This window comes from Nasonia vitripennis, assembly GCF_009193385.2.
Source record: "Nasonia vitripennis strain AsymCx chromosome 1 unlocalized genomic scaffold, Nvit_psr_1.1 chr1_random0002, whole genome shotgun sequence".
NCBI lineage: Eukaryota > Metazoa > Arthropoda > Insecta > Hymenoptera > Pteromalidae > Nasonia > Nasonia vitripennis.
Genome location: NW_022279588.1, coordinates 3555035 through 3580265, shown reverse-complemented (window position 1 = coordinate 3580265; position 25231 = coordinate 3555035). Strand labels below are relative to the sequence as shown.

The window sequence follows — 25231 nt, the reverse complement described above, 5'->3', positions numbered from 1 at the left end:
AATAAAAATGTTGGTGTGCTTTACGTTTTATATGAAAAAGTTAAATATAAAAGTTGTTGATATTTGCAAAACACAACTTTTTACCATGACAAATATTTTTTTAAAACGTTTTAACAAATGAGAAATCCTCAAAAAAGGTTTTTTAAATAGATAACTAACGCAAACGTTAGATAGCGAGCGCGCAGCTCGAGCGTCGGTGCGCATGGTGACGCAAAGCGTTTTGCGTGCCTTGCATCGCAAAGCAATGGAAGGCGGCAAGCTACCGCGGCCGTAAGGCTACGTGTGGCGCGCTAGTTGAATGACAAACTTTTATTTATAGAGATGTCCAGTTATGTAATGGTCGGTTAAGATAGAATCTTATGTTTAACCACGGTCAGCGTTACTGTTCTCTTTTCTTCCGTTTCATGGTTAACAAGTTTTAGACTTGTCTCAATCAGCCACTTGTGGGTTATGCTAATAGGCTCGTCAACGATATCCGCCACTCCTTCCTTTTTCTTTGCTACTACCACCACTGCAATGTCATCTGCAAATCCTATTACCGTTGCCCCTTTGCGTAGCTTTAGCCTTAGTACTCCATTCTAGATAATGTTTCACATTGTTGGGCCAAGTATTGACCTTTGCCGAAAACTTGCCAAGACTTCATAGGTCTCGGTATACTGCTCTTAGTGTCATAGATGGAGGTTTTGTTCTTTAAATAGTCAGATATCATCCTTCTTATGTATTAAGGCAGATTTCGTTTTCGTAGTGCTTTGAGTATTTTACTTCATCTTGTTAAGTTAAATGCATTCTTGACATCTAGCATAACAATAGCGCAGTACTTCTTCGTACCTCCTTTCCACGTTTTTCCCTTCTTTGCTGTTCGTACATAATCGAACACTACGCTGACGCCAATTGGGATAAAGTGCTTTTTTAAACGTATTAGTTTTTAGCTAATTTATTTTATCCTTCTATGGTTTGGTCTATTATTGCGCAGATCATGCGTACCAGAATTATTTGCGAAGTTTCTAGCATGAAAAATGGTCTATATGATGCAGCTTCTCCGACTGGCTGAACACATTTTGGTAGTAATACAAGAAACTGTATTTTAGTCTGTAGGAAACGTTGTTCCCTACCTTTTTGCATGCAGCCAACAGTTTCTCTATGGTGGTTCAAGAGAACAGCTTCCTCTTTCGCTGGTGGCTTGATTTAATATGTTTCGTCCAATTGACGATTGACTTGTAATCGCGTTTTCTTTTGGCTTTGAATTACCTAGCTCTATTATTAGGGCATGGTGATCACTATTTGTGTAGTGTTTACTAACAGACCACGTTTCGATTGGGTCCATTATAATGGGTACTTTTGCGATTTTCAGTGACTTCTGCTTGAGAATAGCTTCTGCATAGGAATCACCCTCTTTGGCTTTAGCCATTATAGGGATTGTTTACATTTATCATATAACTAATGATGTAATAAACAATTAACAAAGTTTTTAGTATAACCCCCTTTAAGGGGTCCAGCCTGGGTTAAATCCTTCAAAAAAACAAAAAAATATTTGTCTGATAAAAATTTTTACTTTTCACCTAAATTAAAAAACAAAGAATATCTACTGAAAATATTTACAATACACACTATTTCTACCGAAAAATATCATATACATACCATACAAAATCACTGACCAAAATTCATGATATTTTACTATATAAATAAGTGTTTTTAGACACTTGCCACGGCTTTGTGAAAGACCGGATCGTCTTCTTTACTCTACCCGGGCTTAAAATGTACCTTAAACATGCCTTCTCAAACCTAGTAAAAGACATTAAAAAAAAAAATTCATTGTTGTTAGCAACAAGTACAGTGTGAAAAATAATAATTAAACGTACAACGTATGTATAATAATACTTAATTAATATTTTTGGAAATGTCTTTCATTAGGTCGGAGGAGGTATAATTAAGGTACATTTTAAGCCCGGGTAGAGTAAAGAAGACGATCCGGTCTTTCACAAAGCCGTGGCAAGTGTCTAAAAACACTTATTTATATAGTAAAATGTCATGAATTTTGGTCAGTGATTTTGTATGGTATTTTTCGGTAGTGTGTATCGTAAATATTTTCAGTAGATATTCTTTGTTTTTTAATTTACGTGAAAAGTAAAAATTTTTATCAGACAAATATTTTTTTGTTTATTTGAAGGATTTAACCCAGGCTGGGCCCCTTAAACTTCAAAACATATTTTATATGTGCGTTTTTTTCATATTAATGATTTATTATCATTTTTTATATTATTACTAAAATTTATATAATAATTCAAATAATGATTCAAAGAAAAACTAAAAAAATTGTATAAATCTTTGTATCAAAATAATTTGTTGTGTACGATAAATAAACAATTAATTAATTTATTTATTGTCAATAATTACAGCCACCTTCCAATAAAAAAAGTCATTCAGGAAAACCTAAAACTGGCAAACCAAATGTGATTCATGTTTCACTTTCTCTCCGTGAGGATGTTAAATTACGTGAGACTGAAAATGCGTGGAAACCAACAAGACTGGTTCAAGGATCTCTTTCAGAAGAACAGAGCAAAAGTGAAGCTCTTTATAAGAAGGTCCGCAGCGTTTTGAATAAGCTTACTCCCCAAAAGTTTGATACTTTAGTTAAACAAGTACGAGAATTAAAAATCGATACGCAGGAGAGACTTCAGGGAGTTATTGATTTGGTGTTCGAAAAGGTATAAATTTTTAATAATTATTACATTAATCGTTCTTTATATTTAAGTGCATGCGTGTGAGTATATGTAATATTTACATATCATGAAAAGCAGTGTTGGCTTAGCGGTGATGTGTCTCTTTTTGGAATTCCAGTTAGATTTTAGAAGAATTTCAGGTTTTATTTTCGGTCACAGGCGTAAGCCTAGGCAAATGCGTAACAGTGAGAAACTCTATGGGTAAGGTAATACGATAGTGACAGTGGAGCGGTTTAAAAAATATATTTCAAAATTTTTGCTTAATTTTGCTTAAAGCAAACAACATCTCATTTTTTAATTATTTGAAATCTTTCTTGTTACGTATGTTAAAGCTGAGTTCCGTTATAATCCTATTTAGCTTTAAAAACTGTAGATAACTGTAAATAAAAAAATTGCATTTTGTACGATTATTTAGAAAATCAGAAATGAGTGAAAAATTTTACGGAAAAATACATAAGCTTATGCATTTTTTTCTAATACACTAACGGCTTCTTTATCCACATCATTTATTTATTGAATTTATAATAATTAAAAAATCAATTATATATTTAGAAAAATAGTATATGACGTGTCTAGGGATCAAGAAATTTGGACAGTTCATATCACGTGAAAATAGTATCATGAAAAACACGAAAAATGGGCTGTCCGAATTTCCTTTAGTGGTCCGTATACTATTTTTCTTCCAACTAACATGAAAAATACATATTTTTCTTCATGCGCGCGGGAGAGAAATTATATTTTACGTGCAGGTGCGAGGAAAATCAAAGTTTGCCTTTATATAATTGTGGGAATGAAGGATTGCATGGACAGGATTTTCATAGAGAATCGAAACGGTTAGTAGTTTGTAGTTCGTATATTGAAAGAATGCTTAGTTGTCTAGGGTTTTACACTGTAGGTTGCATTCGTAGTTGCTCGTCGGCTGACCGACCCAATCTGCCTCGTCGTCTAAGTCGGACCCTCTCCCAGACCGACGCTCTCGGCCGACGGCGTCCCTCCCTCCCTGCGCCCCTGCGGGCTCAGGTAGGTTAGAACGCTGCCGCCGCCGCTCGCTCGGAGGGCTTCGGGGCGCTCCGCTGGGACTCGGGGCTTGGGTTTTCCTCGTGACGCACTTCGGCTGTGCGGGGGAGGTGAAGCGTCGCTTCGCCCACCGCCATCTGCAACGGGAAAGCGTCGCTTGGCCTCTGGACTCGGGAAGCGCGGAAATCCCTTCCCACATAATGTTCGAACAAGAGCGTGGTTGCCGTGTCAAAGAATAATCAATTCAGCCCCGCTTAATACGTATAAATAAACGCGAAATTGCGTCTATGCGTTATAAAAAATATGGTGTACGCGAAGTGCTAAGTGTGTGTAATCAAGGGGCGCGGCAGAGCCACGATGGCAATATTATATTACTACATTATTAACCTCATTATTATTATAATATATCCAACCTCTCCAACAAGCATAACAGTCGCCGTCGGCTCTTGCAGAGATCAAAGAAGCATGAAAGGAGATGAATAGCAAGATTAACGCGATAAACAAAGGTCAGCGACTCGGCAGGCTCAAGTAGCGGCACGTACATTGGAATGAGCCACGTGCAGATAGCGGAGCCCTAGTGGAGTTTGTCAACATAAAAATCTGAGGCAACGCAACATTCGCAAAGCGTCGAGGATCAAACGAATACGTCTCGCGCTCAACACGTGAAACGCACACTCGAATCTAGGGCCCTTATATCAGTGTCGTGTTCATCGTCTCGGATCCCGTAACAACAAGCAACCCGCTTGGATTAACCTGCGAGCGCTAGGCTATGTTTCTTTTCAAAAGTTTCAATTTCGCGGGTTCTTCGCTCCATTAGCTTGCGAATACAGAGTACTAACGTGCACATGCTGCCGTGAAAAAACCAAGAGCATCGCACAATAGATAGAAAGAACAATAAAATAATAAAAAATATTAATTAAATCGATATCAAATTAAAATAGTATATTGTGTACCAAGGGCGTAAAGTAGGCTTTTTTAGGCCAAGTGTGGAGTTTGCAGTACGAGTCAAGGCGAGTTAGCCCGAGCCGAAGGCGAGGGCCTTTACGAGCCGCAGACGAATACTGCAACCACACGAGGCCAAAAAGCCTACCTAGCCCTTGCATACCATATTTTTTGTAACACAAGTATGGATTTTTGCGTTTTTTTGAATAAATATTATCCGAAAAATTTTCCGAAAAATTTTAGCGGGCGTTTTTCACTTTTTTTTGCCCGACGGTCTGAAAAAACTTACTTTAGTCCCGCTAAATAGGTCGGAAAAACGCGAAAATCGTGCTTGTGTACGTCGCTACGTGTACGAAACGACTTTTTGTGACACACGAACGATTTCCACGTTTTTCATACCTATTTTTTGCAGTGACAGTGCAGCAGCTGTTTGAAAACATAACCTTAAATGCAAGCAGACAACGTAAACACATTTACTCTGCGCAGCATGTAGAAAACTGTGGGAAAGCAATACCCAACTATTACACATATAGCTTGTGCAGCCTACTTCACGGCCCTTTCACACTGGAGAAAAAAAATTATCAAGATACTGTTTTGAGCATTCGTGATATATACACTCGATTATTATGAAAAGAAACGGCTTATACAAATACAAATACAAATACTTTCGTTGAAAATCATAGTTCAGCTCAGAAAACATACTAATAAGCCAACAAAACTCACGAACAATAACGATAAGCATTTTTTATAAGACAAGCACGATTTTCGCGTTTTTTGTACCTATCAAGCAAGCGTAATAGTATATTGTGTACCAAGGGCGTAAAGTGGGCTTTTTTAGGCTGAGTGTGGAGTTTGAGTCAAGGCGAGTTAGCCTGAGCCGAAGGTGAGGGCGTTTACGAGCCGCAGACGAGTACTGCAACCACACGAGGCTAAAAAGCCTGCTTAGCTCTTGATGCACACCATATTTTTTGTGACGCATGTACTGATTTTTGCAGTTGCAACAAGTGCAGTTCAAACTGCACTTGTTGAATTTCACGCGAGTTTAGAAGATTTGCCAATGAATTGAATAGCGGGCGTAATAGTATATTACGTGCCTACGGAGGAAAAAACTTGGACAGTCCATATCTCGTGTAAATTGTCACCCAAGCCGAAGGCGAGGGTGGCAAACACGAGGTATGGGCTGTTCAATTTTCTTCCCGTGGTGCGTATACTATTTTTCTTCACACCAGCACCGAAAATGCACATTGCTCTCCAGGCAGGTGCAGGTGTGGAGAAAAAGTAGTTTTGCGCCCGCTGCTGCATTTTTCACCCGCTGGTCGGAAAACGACTACTTTTGTCCCTAATTTTAGGTCAAAAAAACGTGAAAATCGTGTTACAAATGTGTTACAAAAACTACTTTTTTCAGACCGGCGGACAAAAAAAATGTTATTGGGTGTTTTTCTTTTTTTCGCCTGCATATGCAGCATATGCGAGGAAAAAAAACAAAGAAAAACACCCGTCAGGTGAAAAAAAAAGAAAAACGCCCGCTAAAATTCTTTAAAGAAAATGGTCATTAGCTTACATCAAATAGTTTGTATCTGATCATGTACATATGCGTGTGCGTGCGCGCGCGCGCTCGCGTTTGTGTATGTGTGTGTGAACGCACAAATCAGTACATGCGTTACAAAAAATATGGTGTGTACCAAGGTCTAAGTTGGCTTTTTGGCCTCGTGAGATTGCAGTACTCGTCTGTGGCTCTTACTGCAAACTTTACACTCGGCCTAAAAAAGCTCACTTTACGCCCTTGGTACACAATATACTATTTTTCTGTATCATGAAAAATCCGAACACCAATATAGAAGTAAATAGTGTCGCGGCTTCGTCTGCTCCTTAAACTTGACTTCGTGGCGCTGCCGCGCTACTTGATGTTGTATGTTGAGCAAGGATTTCTGATCTGACACGACACGGCCTGTATGCGCGGATGCGCAGCATGCATAGAAAACTGTGGGAAAACCATACCCAACTGTATTACGCATAATAGCTTGCGCGGCCAACTTCACGGTCCTACTACTTTTGGTCTGAAGCCAATTTCACAGTCCTACCACACACTGGAAAAAAATTTGTATTATTTATTATTAGAAGAAAAGGCTTATTTACAAATACATTCCTTAGAAATAATAGTTCAGCTTAGAAAAGATACTAATAAGTCAAAAAAACTCACGAACGGTAACGATAAGCTTTTTTCTCTGTATCACGAAAAATCGAAACACCAATATAGAAGTAAACAGTGTCACGACCGCCGCGGCTTCGTCTGCTTCGCAAGCTCGCCTTCGTGGCGCTGCTGCGCCACTTGATTTTTTACGATTCTCCGGTTCTCCAGACTACCAGCCCTACGTCACACGTTTTTAGACATTACGTTTTTTTCTTTTTATAAAAAAAATGATAGACAGTTAAAAGCTAGGGCCTTAAAAATTTTGGGCCTCAAAAATTTTGGGTCTTTAAAATTTTTGGTTTTACAAATATTTGTACCTTAAAAAATTTAGGCCTTAAAATTGCTTTCTCATAGAGAAAGCTTCGTAATAGTAAAATTTTCGACTTCATCAAAAACACGTAAGAAACACGTTTCCAAGTGTTTGGAGTTAGAATACGTGTTTTCAGAAGATGTCCGCATGAAAGTGTGTGTGCGTGTGTGTATGTGTTTGTTTGTTTTGTTTGTTTATTTCTTTGTTTGTTTTTATGTGGCGTAGGCGGAGCAAGCTCTGCACAAGTGGTTCTCCGACACCGGATCCCAACAGGTACTATCGTTGAACAATACTTCCGTGGAGCCCGTTAACTAGCTTGGCTTCTACTTTGAAGTTCGAAATTTGCATACATCCCCCATCCACTAAGGTGATTAACGATTCAGGATCAAACTCGTCTTCTTCATTCTGCATCGCCCAGCCGTCTTTTTCATTCTGCATCGTTCAGTCGTCTGCTTCCTGCAGCATCGTCCGGTCGTCTTCTTCGAGCAGCATCGACCGGTCATTCTGTGGATAGACTCAAGCCTGACACATACGTTCCTCTGCACCAGTCTGAGGAGCGTTTCGTATCTACTACTTAGTGGTCTTCGTCTAGCAACCGTCTTGAGAATGGTCCTTACGTAGTTGTTTACTGCGCATGAACCATCCTTCGACGCTAGCATAGCTGTCATCATTGACTCAGAGGACACTTGAGTTCTTCTCGTTCCATTTCGTAACGCGAACAGTCACAGAAGACATGCTCCACATCTTTGTTTGCTTTCAAACATACTGGGCAATTTGGATTGTCCTGTATCCTGAAGCGGTGTAGGCAGGCTCTAAAGCACCCATGTCCGCTCAAAAACTGTGTAAGGTAGTAATTCACTTCTCCCGTCTCGTCTATTGGTCCAGCCAACAATACGTGGTATGAGGTGGTGCAACCATCGTCCCTTTTTACTGGAGTTCCATCGTCTTTGCCACTTAGCTAGGGTTTGTTCCTTCGCGGATTTCCAAACTTCGTTCTGAGTATTGTCACCACGCCGGCTTTCTTCGTATATATTCTTTCGTTCTGTTGCTAGAGGGTCAATAGGCGGCATACTTAAAATAACGCACACTGCATCTTCTGATACTGTTCGGTAGGCAGAAGCGAATTGCAATGCACTTCTCCTATAAACTGTTCTCAGCTTTCGTGCATAGGACTTCACCAACATAGTGTCCGCCCATATTGGAGTACCGTATAAAATATTTGATGTAGTTACACTGGCTAGGAGTAACCTTCGACCCTGCGTTGGTCCACCCACATTTGGCATTAGTCGCGATAGTGCAGCACCGACTTTTGCTGCCTTATTGCTCACCCTCTCGAGATACTGCTAAAACGTTAGTCTGGTGTGTGTGCGTGCGTGCTTGCGTGCGTGCGCGCGCGCGCGCGTGTGTGTTTGTGTGTTTATCAGTGAACCTTTAAATATCGGCGAGTGCTCTATATGAAAAGCAAAGCAGAGAAATTGAGAGAGAAAGAGAGAGAGAGAGAGAGAGGGGAGGGGCGAGGGGGAGAGAAAGAGGGAGAGGGAGAGGCAACGCACCCAGAGGGAAAGCACCAGTTTACCTATGCCCTCTGACACACTGTTGTCGAGGCCTCGTTGTCCTATCTATTTTTTACGAACGACTATTTATTTCGACACAAATACTCTCATTTAACCTAGGGACGTTCTGTTCTAACCACCTTCGATCGACCAGTCTCATAGTGAAATTATACCATGTTACAACACCATACATGCTAATCCACTGATAAATGACTGTTTTCTGCCTGTTTATCGCTTTGTTACAATCCAAATTACAATGACGAATGAAAATAATTGAACGTCTCTATTTGATTTAACCCGTGCCTAACCCTTTGAGCATATTAAAGCATTCAAGTACTACATCCAAAGTATTTTGATCCTCTATTTTGAAAAGCATTTCCTTGCTTACTACTGGAGAGGAAAAAAAAAGAGTACGCCGAGCATAATAACACACTTTTTTGCGTTGATTTATGTATTACGCGTATCTGCGTGCGTATGTGTGTATTTTTGTATGCCTACGTGTATGTATTCAATTATTATATAATGAGTATATTTATGTTTGCAGGCTGTCGATGAACCCAATTTCTCAGTTGCATATGCTTTAATGTGTAAAGAACTTTCAAATATGGAAGTTACAGGTGCTGATGCTGGAGATTCCAGCTCAGCAAATTTTAGAAAGCTCATCTTAACACGCTGTCAGACTGAATTTGAAAAAAATACAGTGGATGAAAATGCTCGTAATGAAAAGTTAAGAGAAATAGATGAATGTACAGATCCAGAAAAAAAGAAAGAGCTCCAAATGATTTTTGAAGAAGAAGAACGAAGAATTCGTGTAAAATCTGTTGGTAATATTCGTTTTATTGGTGAACTGTTTAAGCAAAATATGCTTACTTGTAAAATAATGCACCAATGCATCCGTCATTTACTAACTCAAATAGACGAAGAAAACCTTGAATGTTTGTGTAAATTATTGACTACGATTGGCAAAGTTTTAGAAGATAAACAAATCGACTTGTCTGATCATTTTAAACAAATGCAACAAATCGCAAATCAAAAAGGTAAAGTAAGTTCAAGGATTCGCTTTATGTTACAAGATGTTATTGATCTAAAGATGAATAAATGGATACCCCGAAGAGACGATAGCAATCCGAAAACAATGGATCAAATTCAAAAAGAAGCAGAATCAGAAAGAATGGATAACCAATTGATTAATTCTTCCCTTAATACACCTAGAAAAGATGAACGAACAAATGAGAGAAAACGTAATCGTAAGTAAAATTTTGTTTGATCAATTAAACTTAAAAGTGGTTTATTGAATAGCAAACCTCAATAATAAAACATAAGCTACTGCATAAATATTCATAAAATGTATTTGTTACTAAAATAACTTCCAAATTCATGTCATCAATATTACATATATTTTGAGTAGCGCTATTACTATGATGTGATGATCTTATTACTTATAAAAAGTTCACGATCTATAGGCACAATTTTTTGAATTAAGTATTATTGAATTAAGAATTAAGTATTATTTCAATTATTTTCTACCAACTTCCTTATTATTGAAAGAAAAAATATCTATTCATTGACGCCACATTATTAAACTTTATACATAGTAGAATGACCCGAAATATCGTTAGCAATTTGTTGGTCTGTAGCATTTTCTAAACTAATTTATCGCTTATATAAGTACAGTGATGGACCAAAAAAAAATATTTTAATTAAGCCTTTTCCCTGAGCGATTTTCTGATTCTGTACATAAAAATAAGAAGTTTGCCACATCAAGGAAATAAGGGTATTTTTCGCACATTTTTCAAAGTATTAATTCTAGCGTGCTTTCCGTCTTCTGACTTACATTCACTATAAAGTAATTTAAGATCACTTATGATTTTATATATATATATACACACGATTACGATTTTGCTCATTTTTTGCATAAGATGATTTGTTTTAGAAAATTCGGATTAGATGTGAGAGAATCATGAAACACAAAGCTAATTTTTAACACTTGACATTTTTAAAACTGATTTCACTACATTCATTAGCGTATATTGATAAAAATACAGGAAAACTTTTGTAAGATATAAAAATTAGACAATTTCTTTAAGGATTGCATAACTTTTTAGAGGAGAAATCATAATTATAATACTAACATATAGAATGGTGAGGATGGGTGCAAAAATTATAGTTGCATTCTACCTTGTAAAAGGTGTTTTTTTTTAACTGATTTCATAACCTTTAAATGAGTTTTAAATGAACTTATAAAGAAATGTTTAAAGAAAAATTCAATTTGAATTACAGCATAGCATAGTTAAAAGTTTAGGTTTAATTTTTGCAAAATCTACTACACATGCACTAAAATGCTTAAGTTAATACTTTATGCACTTTGTCTTCAACAAGTTTTAATAACTTTTTTCGTAATAAGAGCAATCGTTTTTTAATTATTGTTGAAAAACCTCATTCTGACTATTATTATTTTCAATAATAAATAAAAAAACTGTTTGACAGCTGGAAAACCAAATTATTTGTAATAAAGCTGCTTGATTACAACAATATCCAGTTGAAAAATATTAGGGACATGATGCTAGGAGTTGATGACTTCTCTATCTATATCTGCTGAATTCTGATTGGAATATTGACTGTTCTGCTGCTCGAACAGCTCAGCTGGGCTTGTACTGAATGAAATCTTACTGGAATAAGAATATTTTGGAACTATAGGCGGTTTTTCTTCCAGTGTCGGCTACTAAGCATGGGCTTCAAAAATTGCATGTAACTACATAGCATATGCATATTCGACCTTTTCAGCGATAAAGAAACGGCTGCAAGCCGTGAGATGAGAAAAAAATTCGAGCTCTCGCAATCCGCGCAGAGTGTTAACTCGCATTAGCTGATAAATTAACCTAACCTAATAAGAGATAGCGCGACTGTTTTTTCATTCAAAACTATTACCGTTGGGTGTACAGTAATCAAGCCTTTTTAAATCTATAATACAACAGATGAGTCAACAGGACATATGATTCAAATTCTTTTATATTTGTAATATCTATCAAGTAGCCTTTGTTATAATTAAAGAATCTATAGCTGTGACTGACTGAAAGAAAGAAAAAAAAGAGAATGGGAGAGGCCAAAAATTAATTTTTTTCGCAAAATTAATTTTCAAATTTAATTATTTTATTATTATTACTATTATTATTATTATTATTATTATTATCATTATTACTGTTATGAAGGGGGGACCTCAGAGATCCCTGGCACTTAGGCTGTAAACCCATTGTATTACCCTTCGTCATGACATGCCTTACGCTGGTAAGCCTACCCTTCTCCAGAAGGTCAGTATGGCTCCCGCGTCGAGTGCCCTAATCTTCTCGCACGTGGGGAAAAGCTCCTCCAAGCACGAATGTCTAAGCTGCGCAAATCTTGGGCAAACAATCAGCACATGGGTTGGCGTTTCCTTCGCCCCCTCGCATCACCTGCAAACACCCGTAGCCTTCTTTCCCATCTTCAGACTGTGATACCTTAAGCGGATATGCCCGGTCACTATCTGTGTCAGGAGTCGGGAGTTATTTTTGCTGCCTCCTGCGATGCACTTGGTCCAGCCGACATTGGTGTCCTGTCCCACCATCGCTTTGGCTTGTCTGCATCCTTGAGTTCCTTGCCATTCTTTAGTATGCTTCCTTCTGACCCAATCCCGGATTTCACTCGCCAGCAGGTACCTTGCGGGACCTGTGTAGGGCTCCGGCCCGATTGGGGGGTGTTTAGCTCCCAAAGCTGCAAGTCTGTCTGCTATTTCGTTGCCCCTGATCCCGATGTGCCCCGGGACCTAAAGCAGCCTGACCTTGTTGTTGTGAGCGGTCAGCTGATTTACAACCACTTTGCATTCCTAGACCAGTCTGGAGGTCGTCCTATGAGCGGTAAGTGCCCTAAGTGCCGCCTGACTGTCTGAACAAATGGTGATGATTCTATCCCTTGCGCCGAGTTCAATGTTCCTCTGAACGCAGGTCAGTATAGCGTATATTTAGGCCTGGAAGATCTTAGCATACCGCCCCAGAGAAAAGAAGGTTCCCCTTCCATCCCTTCGGCAGTAGTACCCCGAGCCAGTGCCAATCTCTGCCCTAGAGCCATCTGTGTACCAGACGTCCCCCGTTCCCTGTAGACTGAACCTGCGGGTCCTCGATTCCTCTCTCGTCGGTATGACGACCCCATATCGTCGCTTCGTACGAAGACTAGCACAGTTCAAATTTTCAAACAAAAACTAGCACAACTCACGATTTGCCGCGAAGAGTAGCACAGTTCAGAAATGCCACCAAGAGTAGCACAACTCACGTATTTCCTGCGAAGACTAGCACAACTCGCGACTTATATTACTTAAAATGTGAGTATTTTACGTTTTTATTGGATTATTGGGTTAACTAAGTTCATGAAAATTTTGGACAAAGACAGACAAACCTCAAAGTTTTAAAAAGTTTCGAAAATTTCTAAAAAAAGTGAACAATTTAAAAAAATGTATAAAAAATTATTGTATTTGTGAAAACAATTTTAAATTCGGTATGAAGTTGTAAATTGTGAACATTTAAAACTGTTCATCAAGGACATTTTTGCAAAAATCGGGAAATTTTTATAGAAATTCGCTGTTTAAAGTTTGAGTTGTGCTAGTCTAGCGTGCGTCAAATGAGTTGTGCTACTTATGACGGGAAATTTGAACAGTGCTACTCTTCGTAGAGAGCGACGATATCTTCTTCCAAAGAAGTAGCGCGAGATTATCATATCCGTTTTAATGGAAAATACCGGCAAGAGACCCACCCCGCCCGATAGCCGGGTGTGCCTCGTGCCTTGTGTCCATTGTCCATACGCATTGAGCCTTAGCAGCCATCCCAATGATAATAAGGTGGAGTGGTTCCACCTTCACAAAGATTCCAAGTGCCTTGGTAGGCGTGGTCCTATAGGCCCCTGTCGCCCCCTCAGCACCTGTCCTCTGAGTTTCTCCAGTGCTGTTCTAGCACCCACCAGCTCCGCCCTTGGTTACCAGACCAACGCGGCGTAGGCTAGACGAGGTACCAGAATAGCCCTGTATAACCACAGTATGATCCGGAAACTCAGTCCCAATGTACTACCAAACGCCCTACGACATGTCCAGAGAGCCACCAGGAATTTATCGCACTGGGCCGTTAGATGCTATCCAGAAGAATGCCGAGGTACTTAGCTGAGTCCTTTGCCTGTAGGCGACTTCAGAGAGTTTGGGCGCCTTGTAGGCATCTAACTTGTACCTGCGAGAGAAGATCACCATCTCGACTTTATCCGGGTTAACCGGAAGTCCCGTCGAGCAGCACCATCTCTCCACTTTACTTAATGCAAGCTACATGGCGTCCATGGCTACGCCAATTTCGCTTCCTATAATCAGTATTAGAAAATAGTGCGCATAGGCTTGAGCACAGCAGCCCCACCGATTCAGCATTTTCAGCAGCCCATTTGCCACCAGGCACCAAATGGTGGGCGACACCACTCCGCCCTGCGTGCATCCCTTACTGACCTTGCCTGAGACCGTTACGGTTCCGAGATTCGAGATCACAGTCCTGCGGGTAAGCATGCCCTGGAGCCATTGTATTAATGGCCCGGGCATTACATGCAGTTCTGCCTGTTTGACAACTGCTTCAATAGAGGTGCAGTTGAATGCTCCCTATTGAATAGGGAGCATTCAACTCCATATTCCCTATATCCTCTATGTTTAGAAATACTCCCACCATTATCTCCCCCCTTTCCAGTTGCTCCTCAATGCGCCAAACCGCCGAGTGTACGGCAGTCTCTGTAGAGAACCCTGCCCTGTACGCATGCTGGTTAGGGTAAAGAGGAAACACAGTTAGGATATCAACTTGAATCAATTTATCTATCAACCTTTCTAGTGTCTTGAATACAAAGGAGTCTTATTGATCTGAAATCCTTGACGGTTGTGAGACTTGGCTTCCCTGTCTTGGGAATAAACACAACCTTGGCCTTTTCCATATTTCAGGTACATGAGCCAAAGCTACACTTGCTTTGAAGAGCTTTACTAAGGGGTCCACCAGTTCCTCTAACCCCTCTTGTAGGAAAGCCGGGTAGATTCCATCGATGCCCGGCGCCTTGAAGGATTGAATGTTCCTTATGACCCACTTGACCTTTTCCGGTGTAACGACCTTCGCCGCCAGATCCCATGCCGTCCTCTGCTGCCTGTTCCTTCCCGAGCTCTCTTCTCTCATCTCGTGAGATAGCCGAAAGTCCGGAAAGTTGGCTTCCAGAAGTAGTGTTAAGCACTCCTCTTCAGAGGTTGTGTACTCTCCTGTGGGCAGTCTGATAGCTTCCAGCCATACCTCAGGATTTTCAACGAGTATCCGGAGGAGTCTGGCCGCGTCAGGATATCTCTCGATACCCTCCCAGTAGTCTCTCCATCCTTTGATTCTCACCGCGTTTATGCGGTTTTTATATAGCCTCTAGTCTTCTCTGTGAATCTGCCAATCGATACGATTGCGGGTGTTCTTGGCCCTATTAAGGGTCCTCCTCGTTTCCCGTCGCAGATCCTCTAGTTCCCGGTTCCACCATAGGGTACTCCATGTTCCCCTTGGGATGGTCCAGGGACATTTTCTCTGGAAGGAGATGTTGTTTCTAAGGTTTTCCTGGGATTTCTGAAGGCCCTTGTCTCCAAGCATCGTTCCTTCCATTTGAATTGGATATATCTGTGGTCGGACAGCGAAGGTTCGTTAGATACCCTCCAGCTGCCCACCCACCCCTCCATTCCAACTGTGCACAGGGTTAAGTCGATCACCTCGCTTCTAACCGAATTGTAGAAGGTAGGGTCTCTGCTCCTATTCATGATACACAGACTCGTCGTTACCAGATACTGCAGCAGTGCGTCGCCCCTGCCGTTAGTATCCGAACTGCCCCAAAATATGTAATGAGCATTAGCATCGCATCCCAGTATCAGAGGGATGCCTCGTTGTCTGCAGTATTCGACAAGATCTTGTACCTCCCTTGGTGGAGGCTCTTCCTGAGAGTCGTACGGGAAGTAGCCAGAGGCCATCACCACCTCCCTCTCAGAGCCCTCCCCCACAGGAAGCCTAATCTTTATTGCCGTAAGGTCCCTGCTTCACCGAGCCGGCAGCAGCAGGGCATCAAAACTTTTAACAAGTATGCACGCCCTGGGAGCGCTGCTCGTGGGGTCTCTAAAGATTCGGCCAGCTCCCCCAGACCCTGATGACTAACCAAGGTTCTTGTATTAGACATATGCCTGTGTGGATCTTAGCCATGCGCCTGACCAGTGCGGCCGAGGCGCCTTTTCTATGATGCAAGTTTATCTGTGTAAACACTATCCCGTCACCAGCCATGGTGATTAGGACGAGACGGTGTTACTTTGTTCGCGCTGCCCCCGGGAACTCTCATCCACCCTGACGGTAATCCGGCCCAGGCCCCAGTGTAACTAAAAATTGCGCTGCCGCAGCAGCCTGACCGAGGTTTCGGGTATGCTGAGCACCAGAAAGGTTCCACAGTCTGGCCCCTCCCTGTTTTCGGCGCTCAGCACCCTTCACCTATTGATCAACAGGTCCGGATGCTTGTGGCTCAGTCGGCTCGGAACCACTCCCGGCTCAAGCCTGTTTCCAGGCACGCGGAGAGTGACCCTTCGGGGCTTTCTGAGCTCACTCATCCCGACCATAAGGAGTTTTGTACCTTCCCAAGGTCTTAGCTTGGGAATTATCTCCTCCAGCCAGTCCCTCGAGAAGGTGTTGCCAGCTACCACGACAATGGCCCCCATTTTCACGAAGGAGTCGTTGAACTCGGGACACGGTCCATTGGGAATCTTGGGATCTCTGCCTGGACCGCCTCCCTGACAAGTGCTAACTGCTGATGCGTCAGCTCCTCGTCAGGATATTCCTCGCACAAGATCGCCCTCGTGAGGGGATCCACTATCCTGGCAGCCATTATTTTAGGCTCTACGTTGGGCCGTTTATTGGCGGCCTGATTCACCGGCAGAGTCGAGTCGGCGCCCTTGCGTCGTTTAACGCCTGAAGCCCCCTTGTCCCCGCCCGCGGACCCGGCAGTCAGGTTCGGAGAGAAAGAGGGAAGCGCAGATCCAAAGCTGGGTCCGTAGCATACCTTGCGCCAGAAGTTCCCGCCTCCCTCTCCCGTTTTCGCCACCGGGCCTCTTTCCTCCGTTGTGCTCCCAAAATTTTCGGTCACAACTTTAGAGATCGAAGCCCGTCGGTTACTAGATCTGCCTGACGGTTCTGTGAGCCTCCCTCCCCCCGGCCAGATCCGTCGGATACACCAGCAGTGCGCGTATTCGCCCCTGCCGGCGGTTGTTGCAGGTCCTCCCTCATGCTGACCTACCCACCCTGAAACAGGTCCGGGTTCCCCGAAGGTTCCCCAGAGCTTCCACCTGCTATGATCTCTATTGGGTTCTGTGGAGAGTCCCCAACAGTTAAAGCCTCAGCGGGTTCACTATTCGAATTTTTACTGATGCTAGTTGCCCCAGTAATCCATCGGGTCAGCGTGTTGTAGGCAGTGTTGCCCTTCACACTCTTCCCCTCCGGTTTCCTGGTGAGGTGCTCCACCTTCGGCTGACTAGGCGGTACCGCCCTGTAGCCTTCAGCATCACTCCCTCCTCCTCCCTCATCTAAGTTTTTTGAAATAGGTTCCATAAAAGTCCCACGAGTATCTAGGGAAAGAAAGGTCCGCTACTACAGAGCCCCGCATGTGGCAGTAAGGCTAGATAGTCGAAGATTTCGCCAGATTTCTCCGAGGCATCGTTTGTGACCGACTAGTACCCTACCGGCCAACTAGTCCCCTCGGCACGATGGCTCACACCTTGGGATTAGGGGTTGGATGAAATACCTATTGCGCCTCCTTCCGAACGCAATGGGGGGCTTCCCTTAGCCTCCGGCTAGTCCATAGGTCGCCCTCGAGGAACCCCGAGGCCTGACCTCGGTCAGGGGAGAGGCCCAATAGCAGTGCCCTTTTTACGGGGATCCTGTCGGGGAGGCTACTCTTGAGTCCAAGAGGCGGTATCCCGCATCTGCCCTATTTCGCCGCCACGCCAGGACGAACCGAGTTCGGGACGTCACATTCCCGTCACCGGAGTCGAAGCGACCGCAAAGACTCGCCAGACAAGTCCCCACACCAGGCCCTAAGAAGCGGGCACTCGACAAGGCAGCAACCCCCGGTGGAGGAACTTAATTATTTTACAAACGAGCAATTTTCTTAACAAAATAATATGGTAATTAAAAAGATCTGATGAGAATCTTTGAAATTGTATACTCATACATAAACATCAACAGGAGATCGAATAAAATATATACAGGATTACTAAAACGTAAATAGGTTATTTAGCAAATTCAAAGTATAATAGGTCGCGGTCCGCTCCCGACGGCACAGTGTATAAAACGTATACTTGCCATCGTGGCGCTACCGCGCCCCTTGATTTCCGACTCTAACTTAGTTTCTGTCTTACTGATTTTATGTCATTCTATAGGGATATATTCTTATTGTTCATCTTTATCTTAATCAATATCTTTGCCATTATATCGACCTTGTATCTCTACGTTTATCCCCGACCATGCGTTCTGGTCGGATGCTTGTTGGCTTGTCTGCCTCTGGGATGTTGGTGGTGTCGGTGTTGGTGTCATTGACAGCGGTCGGTGGCTTAATTTGCCTTCCTCCAAGGCACAGGCACGCTTTAGCCTGTTGATGGAAACCGTCGATGGAATTGTGTCGTGTCTTTGTCGTGCACGTTGACAGTAAATGTTTTGTCGCTGCGGTTAACGACTTAAAACGGTCTGTCGTATGGCATCTGGAGCGAGTTTTTTACAGCGTCATGATATATGAAAACATGCTCCAATGTTGCCAGGTCCTTGAAAATGAAAGTTTTCGCTGTGCCATGTCGCGTGACGGTTGCTGGTCTTAGCTGTTGCAAGTATTCTCGCCGCTGCCTGATAAGAAATGCTGGGTCTTTGTTCTGGCGTTCGTCAGAGGCGAGAAACTCTTCAGGTAAACGCAGAGGTTGGTCATGGTGTTGTTCCTTGCTGTATGATGCCACAAGGATGTCGTCGATGTACGCGTAGCAAAAATCTAGACCACATAGCATCTCGTCGACAAAGCGTTAGAACGTCTGCGCCGCGTTCGCAATCCGAAATTCATGAACGGAAATTCGAATAGTCCGAATAGCGCTATGCTGGCGGTCTTAGCGATGTCTTCCTCGGTGACCATGATCTGGTTGTACGCTCAAACTAAGTCGATCTTGGAGAAGATCTGCTTACCTCGAAGCGCTTGGGCGAAATCGCGGATGTTGAGCACGGGGTAATAGGAAGACCCCTCTGTTTTTTATTATAGAATACGAACGCTGACGTCAATTTTTACAGAATAAAGCCTTTTTACGTCCGTAATCGAGGCACAAAAAAACATATTTTTTTCAGTTTTTGATTTATTATTGAAAAAATAAGTGGTCAAATCACTTGAAATTTTAATGGGATATAGCTTGACACATGACCCACCGACATGATTTTTTCGTGAGGTTTTATGATGTTTAGTTTCAGAGATATGAATTAACCCATTAACGTCCAAAACAGAGAAATCGTAACTCTGTTTTCAACCGTAAATCTATCACATATTCCACGGATATATTCAAAGCAAACATACTTTTTCTGAAGTATTTTTTTCTCTACTTTCCATTTCTGGTATCAGAATTGCGTATTTTTCACTAAAAAATCCAATATGGCGACGTTTAAAAGAAAAAATGCAAAATTTCGATACTTTTTTTTTTTAATCCAATTTCTTGTTGTGTTAACGTTGAGGACGGAACTTTATTTTTCAACTATGAGTGCATAAATGAGTTGTACTTTAAATTCAGTTTGGTCCCGAATCCAGAAATTCAATATGGCGGCTAGAAAATGGTGCCTGAAGCGCAAAATTTTGCCCAAACTTTCACGAATTTTTTTCACGAATATAATGCATTCGACGAAAAAATCAATAAGAATAAAAAGTGCTTAGAATCAATCAAGGAATATGTCTAAATTTTTTCACTGAGTTTTGAGCAACTTTTTTATTTTTGCCAATTGGCAATTTATGACAAATTGGAAAATTTCATCGAATCGTCTCGAAAAAATTCAGATATACTTCTTGGTCAATTCTAAGTACTTTTTATTCTCTAACTTTTTCTTATATAACGCTTTGTTTTTGAGTAAAAAATCAAAAACCTTAAAATTCTTAAGATTTTTTGAAATTCAAAAAAAAAATCAAAAACTTTAAAATGTTTTGTTCCATATGCACTTTTTGGTCAATTATGAGCAAATTTAATTCAAATTTGTGCCCGAGTATCTGTCACATTCCAGATGATATGATTTTCGCATTGAAAAATCCATTTATAAATATATTCATTTTCCAATTTAGATTGATCATTCGTATAATTATTAGAAGTTTCTGCGTATGTACTCAGTAATAAGTTATCAATAGATTCAGAACCAGAATCTTCGTCACTCTGACCAGAACTGCCCGAATCATCTGGATTAGGTACCAAAATATTATGATCATCGTTATCATCAGAATAATCTTCTTCAGACTCTGATTGAGATCTTACATTTCTCCGGCGTTTTGGAGCCATTACAATTTTAAAACTTGAAAAGCTAAATACACAAGTAAAATATTAACGCTAATATTTAGAACACTAACAGTATAGTAGACAAAGAGTGAAAAAACTAAAGATTCTTCAAAATCGATTTATGAACATTCAATGATGATTCACTATTTTGAAATTCAGATAAAAACATTACAAAAGCTTTTGGCAAAATTCGGCAAATTGAATATAGTAATTAAATTCAGACTTTTTCGATTGAGAATTCAATATAATTTATGAAACAATTCCAAAAGTTGCATAATTCAAATTTTTTAAGGTTTTTGATTTTTTACTCAAAAACAAAGTGTTATATAAGAAAAAGTTAGAGAATAAAAAGTACTTAGAATTGACCAAGAAGTATATCTGAATTTTTTCGAGACGATTCGATGAAATTTTCCAATTTGTCATAAATTGCCAATTGGCAAAAATAAAAAAGTTGCTCAAAACTCAGTGAAAAAATTTAGACATATTCCTTGATTGATTCTAAGCACTTTTTATTCTTATTGATTTTTTCGTCGAATGCATTATATTCGTGAAAAAAATTCGTGAAAGTTTGGGCAAAATTTTGCGCTTCAGGCACCATTTTCTAGCCGCCATATTGAATTTCTGGATTCGGGACCAAACTGAATTTAAAGTACAACTCATTTATGCACTCATAGTTGAAAAATAAAGTTCCGTCCTCAACGTTAACACAACAAGAAATTGGATTAAAAAAAAAAAGTATCGAAATTTTGCATTTTTTCTTTTAAACGTCGCCATATTGGATTTTTTAGTGAAAAATACGCAATTCTGATACCAGAAATGGAAAGTAGAGAAAAAAATACTTCAGAAAAAGTATGTTTGCTTTGAATATATCCGTGGAATATGTGATAGATTTACGGTTGAAAACAGAGTTACGATTTCTCTGTTTTGGACGTTAATGAGTTAAAAAAAATCATAGTTTTTGGTGAATTTATTATTCACTACCTATTCCTGGCGTAAAGCATGTGTTTAGAAACAAAATTCTAAAAATCATAGTAAATAAAAAGAAACAGTTGCTTTTAAGTTGATTTTAGTTGATTAAACAAGTCACATGATATCAATTAAAAAAAAAAATTAATATAAGAAAGCCATGAAAATATCGTCGGAAGATAAAAGCAGTGTTATAAAAATAATGACGAATAAATGATAGCTAAAAATTATCTTACATTTTGTAACAACGAATAACAACAAAAAAGGTAATATATGTAAAACAACAAAAAAACGTAATATATTTTATATTACCTTTTTTTGTTGTTATATATAAGTTGCAAATTTTACGGCCAAATTTCGGGAACTTACTCCATAATTTGCTAACGCGCCAACGATGAAATATGTTCATTGCTAGCTATACCTATTTTAAATGGATGCGAATATACAACGCTCAATCGTGGCCTTCGATTTATCATGCTAACGTATAAACGACTTGCCCAATTAAGCCTGTCGAACAACCACGAATCCCAAAATCATAAATCTTCAAAGCATCGAGTTCGAATCCACCTTCACGAATTGCAAAACATGACCATTACTGTAGAACAAAGCTCACAACCAATAATCGGTCAATTCTCACATGAATCCACAGCATGATACCGACCAAGCGCGCTTCCCGATTCCTTATGCTGACCATGATTTGACTGTCCGCTTCAATGCTAATCCCAACAACTTTTATCAATTCACGATCTTTATTGTAATAGCTAGGTAGGAGAAAACTTACCGCAAATTTCGCCTCGTTAAACGCTCGAAAAGACCGCTTTCTGAGAAATTCTTCCTCTCGCGCCTTTGGCATACGATACACACGAACCGTTTATTGCTGCCACACTCGGCCGAGGCTATGCTCTCAGTGATGAACGAAACTTGCGAAATTCGACGGAACACTGTATCTTATAATATTCTTTCTCAAGAGAGGTTTTATTCTGCAATCTCTCTAAGCCCAAATAAATTTCTTTTTTGTGGCTCTGAAATTATTTCCTTTTTTACCTCAATCCCAGGTCAATTAAAAAATATTTCAATATCGGGTATTCTCTATTGTTAATAAGAAAATTAGAGAGGATTATGTTTAATAAGAAATAATATAGATTTATTTAACACTTACATGTACAGCTTTTTCCAGCGAAAAGTAGCACAATTCAGATTCTTTTTAATAATAATTGTTTTTATTTAAAAAAAAATATTTTCTTATAAAAAAATCTGAAATGTGCTAGTCTTCGCGGCAAATCTGAATTGTGCTACTTTTCGCTGGAAAATTTGAACAGTGCTACTCTTCGTAGGAAGCGACGATATTATCGACACCGCTCACAGTTACGTGAGACACGCATACCTCGAGCGGAAATGCTTTCAGGTGTGCGTCCCCTCACACACTCATTAGTGTGCTCACTCATTCCAACGCGCTGTACTATACTTTACAGTATACTGGGGATTTTTCATCCAGGACACTATATTTCAACATCCATGTTGGAACATTCTCGACCCTCGAAACATAGTTAACATTTGCAAACATTTTGCAAACATTTTGCAATGCATTTAGTTTATTCCTGAACTTTTCTAAATTTTCTTTATATGGAGTTTTTATAAAAATATCCGCAACATTTTCGTAAAATTACCATTATTTTCAATATTGTTTGCTCCCGAATTATTCTTATAAATTTTAATCGGATTTTCAACATTTATATCAAATATTTTTACTAATTGTCTAATATATTCTAACTAGCTTAAAACTTCTGATAGTGCTACATACTATGCGTACGTCGATGCTTTTGTTACACACTTTTGTTTGCGTGGTATCTAATCAATCGCAAAGAGAAACAGCAAGGAATTTTTCGGGCAGCTTTTGTAAGGGCCCGTACGAATGTGTACAAGTGCATCATAATCATAACGACTTTTTTGCATTGTTGTGATTAAAAAATTTAAAAGCAGCTAACTGAAAATCGTGCAGTAGATATGTAAAAGCAATATAATACTTTCTGGTGCTGCTACGCTGATAACTAGCTGTTTTGGACCTCTTTACCTTAATTTTAGATAACTATTTCTTGAAAACAATGGTTAGTTGTTGTATATTGTTAGTACACTAGCTATATTTTAAGAATATCTCACAATGTGGTGCCACACTCATGCCTGCGAATTGTTAATTATTTCTCCCTTTTTAGAGCTTCTAGTGGCAGTGTTTATCTAAAACAAAACTTAATTCAATTAAATGCCCTAAAATTGATTAAGTGTAGATTTTAATTAAAAATAATTAATAAATATACAAAGAATGCATTTCAATATTGTCGTCACAATCATTTTATAAGTAAAATTTGTGTACATATTTTCTGTTATTAGGAGGGGCAGGATCAATGGAAGAAGGTGGTTGGAGTCAACCAGTTGGAAGGACAAGGCAACAACCCTATTCAGTAGAAACTGCTAAACTAAAAAGCAAGCCTGTAAGTAATGATATCATTTTTTGCGTCTTTATTTTTTATCTTTTGGACTTCTGTTTTATAATAAAAACATTCTATGAGTTTTGCACTTTATAAGAAGTCTGGCCGCAACCGAGGAAGTCCAGGCCAATCAACCACAGATAGATAGATAGAGAGAGAGAGAGAGAGAGAGAGAGAGAGAGAGAGAGAGAGAGAGAGAGAGAGAGAGAGAGAGAGAGAGAGAGATAGAGAGGGAGAGAGGGAGAGAGAGAGAGAGAGAGAGAGAGAGAGAGAGAGAGAGAGAGAGAGATTAGATTAGATTAGATTTATTTGCTGTACAATGTGTTGTACAATGCTTGTATATATCGATACATAATTTAAAGTTTAATTGGATTGAGGATATGTGTGTAGGTGTGCTTGAAGGGGTGTGTGTGTGTGTGTGTGTTTGTAGTTTTGTTTAATGATGGTGATGTATGAGACTGTATGAGAGGTAATTGCTTGGTTTGTTATGAGGATGATTACGAATTACGAATTTTCAAGGCTAAAAAAGTATTTTTTAGCCTCGCTTTTGAAATGATTGATGGGTATGATGTCTCGTAATCGTGAGGGTAATGAATTCCAAACGTATGCGGCTATTATGTGAAATGAATTCCTCAGCGCCTCCGACGAGAAAGGAGGTATGTCTAGCGGTATCGCTTCACCCCTCACAGGACGGAGTGCGACGTGGAAGTCAAAGTAGGCAATTAAATAAGATGGTTTAGCATTTAAAGAGCTTTCGCAAGAAGCAGGCCGCAAAGTACTTCCTACGTCCGGCAGTGGTGAGCCATTGCAGCTCGCGCCTGTAAGGCGAGATGTGCTCGCCCCTCTTACGACCATAGATGTAACGTATACCTGTGTTAACCAGTCTTAGTAGTTTAATGTCGAGTTCTTGTGTCAAGTTGCAGTAAACCAGTGAGCATTAGTCTATGATCGGGAACAGTAGGGCCTGGACGAGGTGTTTACGCAGACCGAGGTTCGTGCTTTTCCTGAAAAAGTATAGCCTATACATAAGAGAGTGAGCACGCTTACACATTTGTGTTACGTGTTCTTTCCAGGTGAGTTTGGAGTCAAGCACGACCCCCAGGCTGCGCACAGAAGATTCAAAATCAACCCGGGCTCCCCCTATATTGATGTACGTGTTAGCCATTGTAGGTAGAGCATTGATATAGTAGGGCGAGCCCAGGACGATCGCCTTAGTTTTGAGGACATTGAGTTTTAGGTTGTTATGCCCAGCCCAGCACCTTATCCTCTCGGCATTAGCTCTCATTCTGTCGGAACAGGAGTCAAGATCCTCGAGGTGGCACTGGGTGTAGATCTGCAGGTCATCCGCATAGATCAGATGTGCAATATCCACGTCCAGACAGAGGCTTATGTCATTGACGTACAGTGCAAAAAGTAGAGGGCCCAGTACGGATCCTTGTGGGACTCCCGTATTGAA

At 40.4% G+C, this 25231-nt stretch overlaps 1 protein-coding gene across 1 annotated transcript in view; it reads left to right on the top strand.

Annotated features, from left to right (window-relative positions):
- Eif4g (eukaryotic translation initiation factor 4 gamma) overlaps positions 1–25231 on the top strand; it is a 163969-nt gene that overhangs the window by 17705 nt on the left and 121033 nt on the right. Inside the window, 3 exon segments of the mRNA NM_001167859.1 lie at positions 2397–2705; positions 9278–9980; positions 23678–23778. Of these exon segments, the coding sequence (NP_001161331.1) occupies positions 2397–2705; positions 9278–9980; positions 23678–23778 (1113 nt within the window).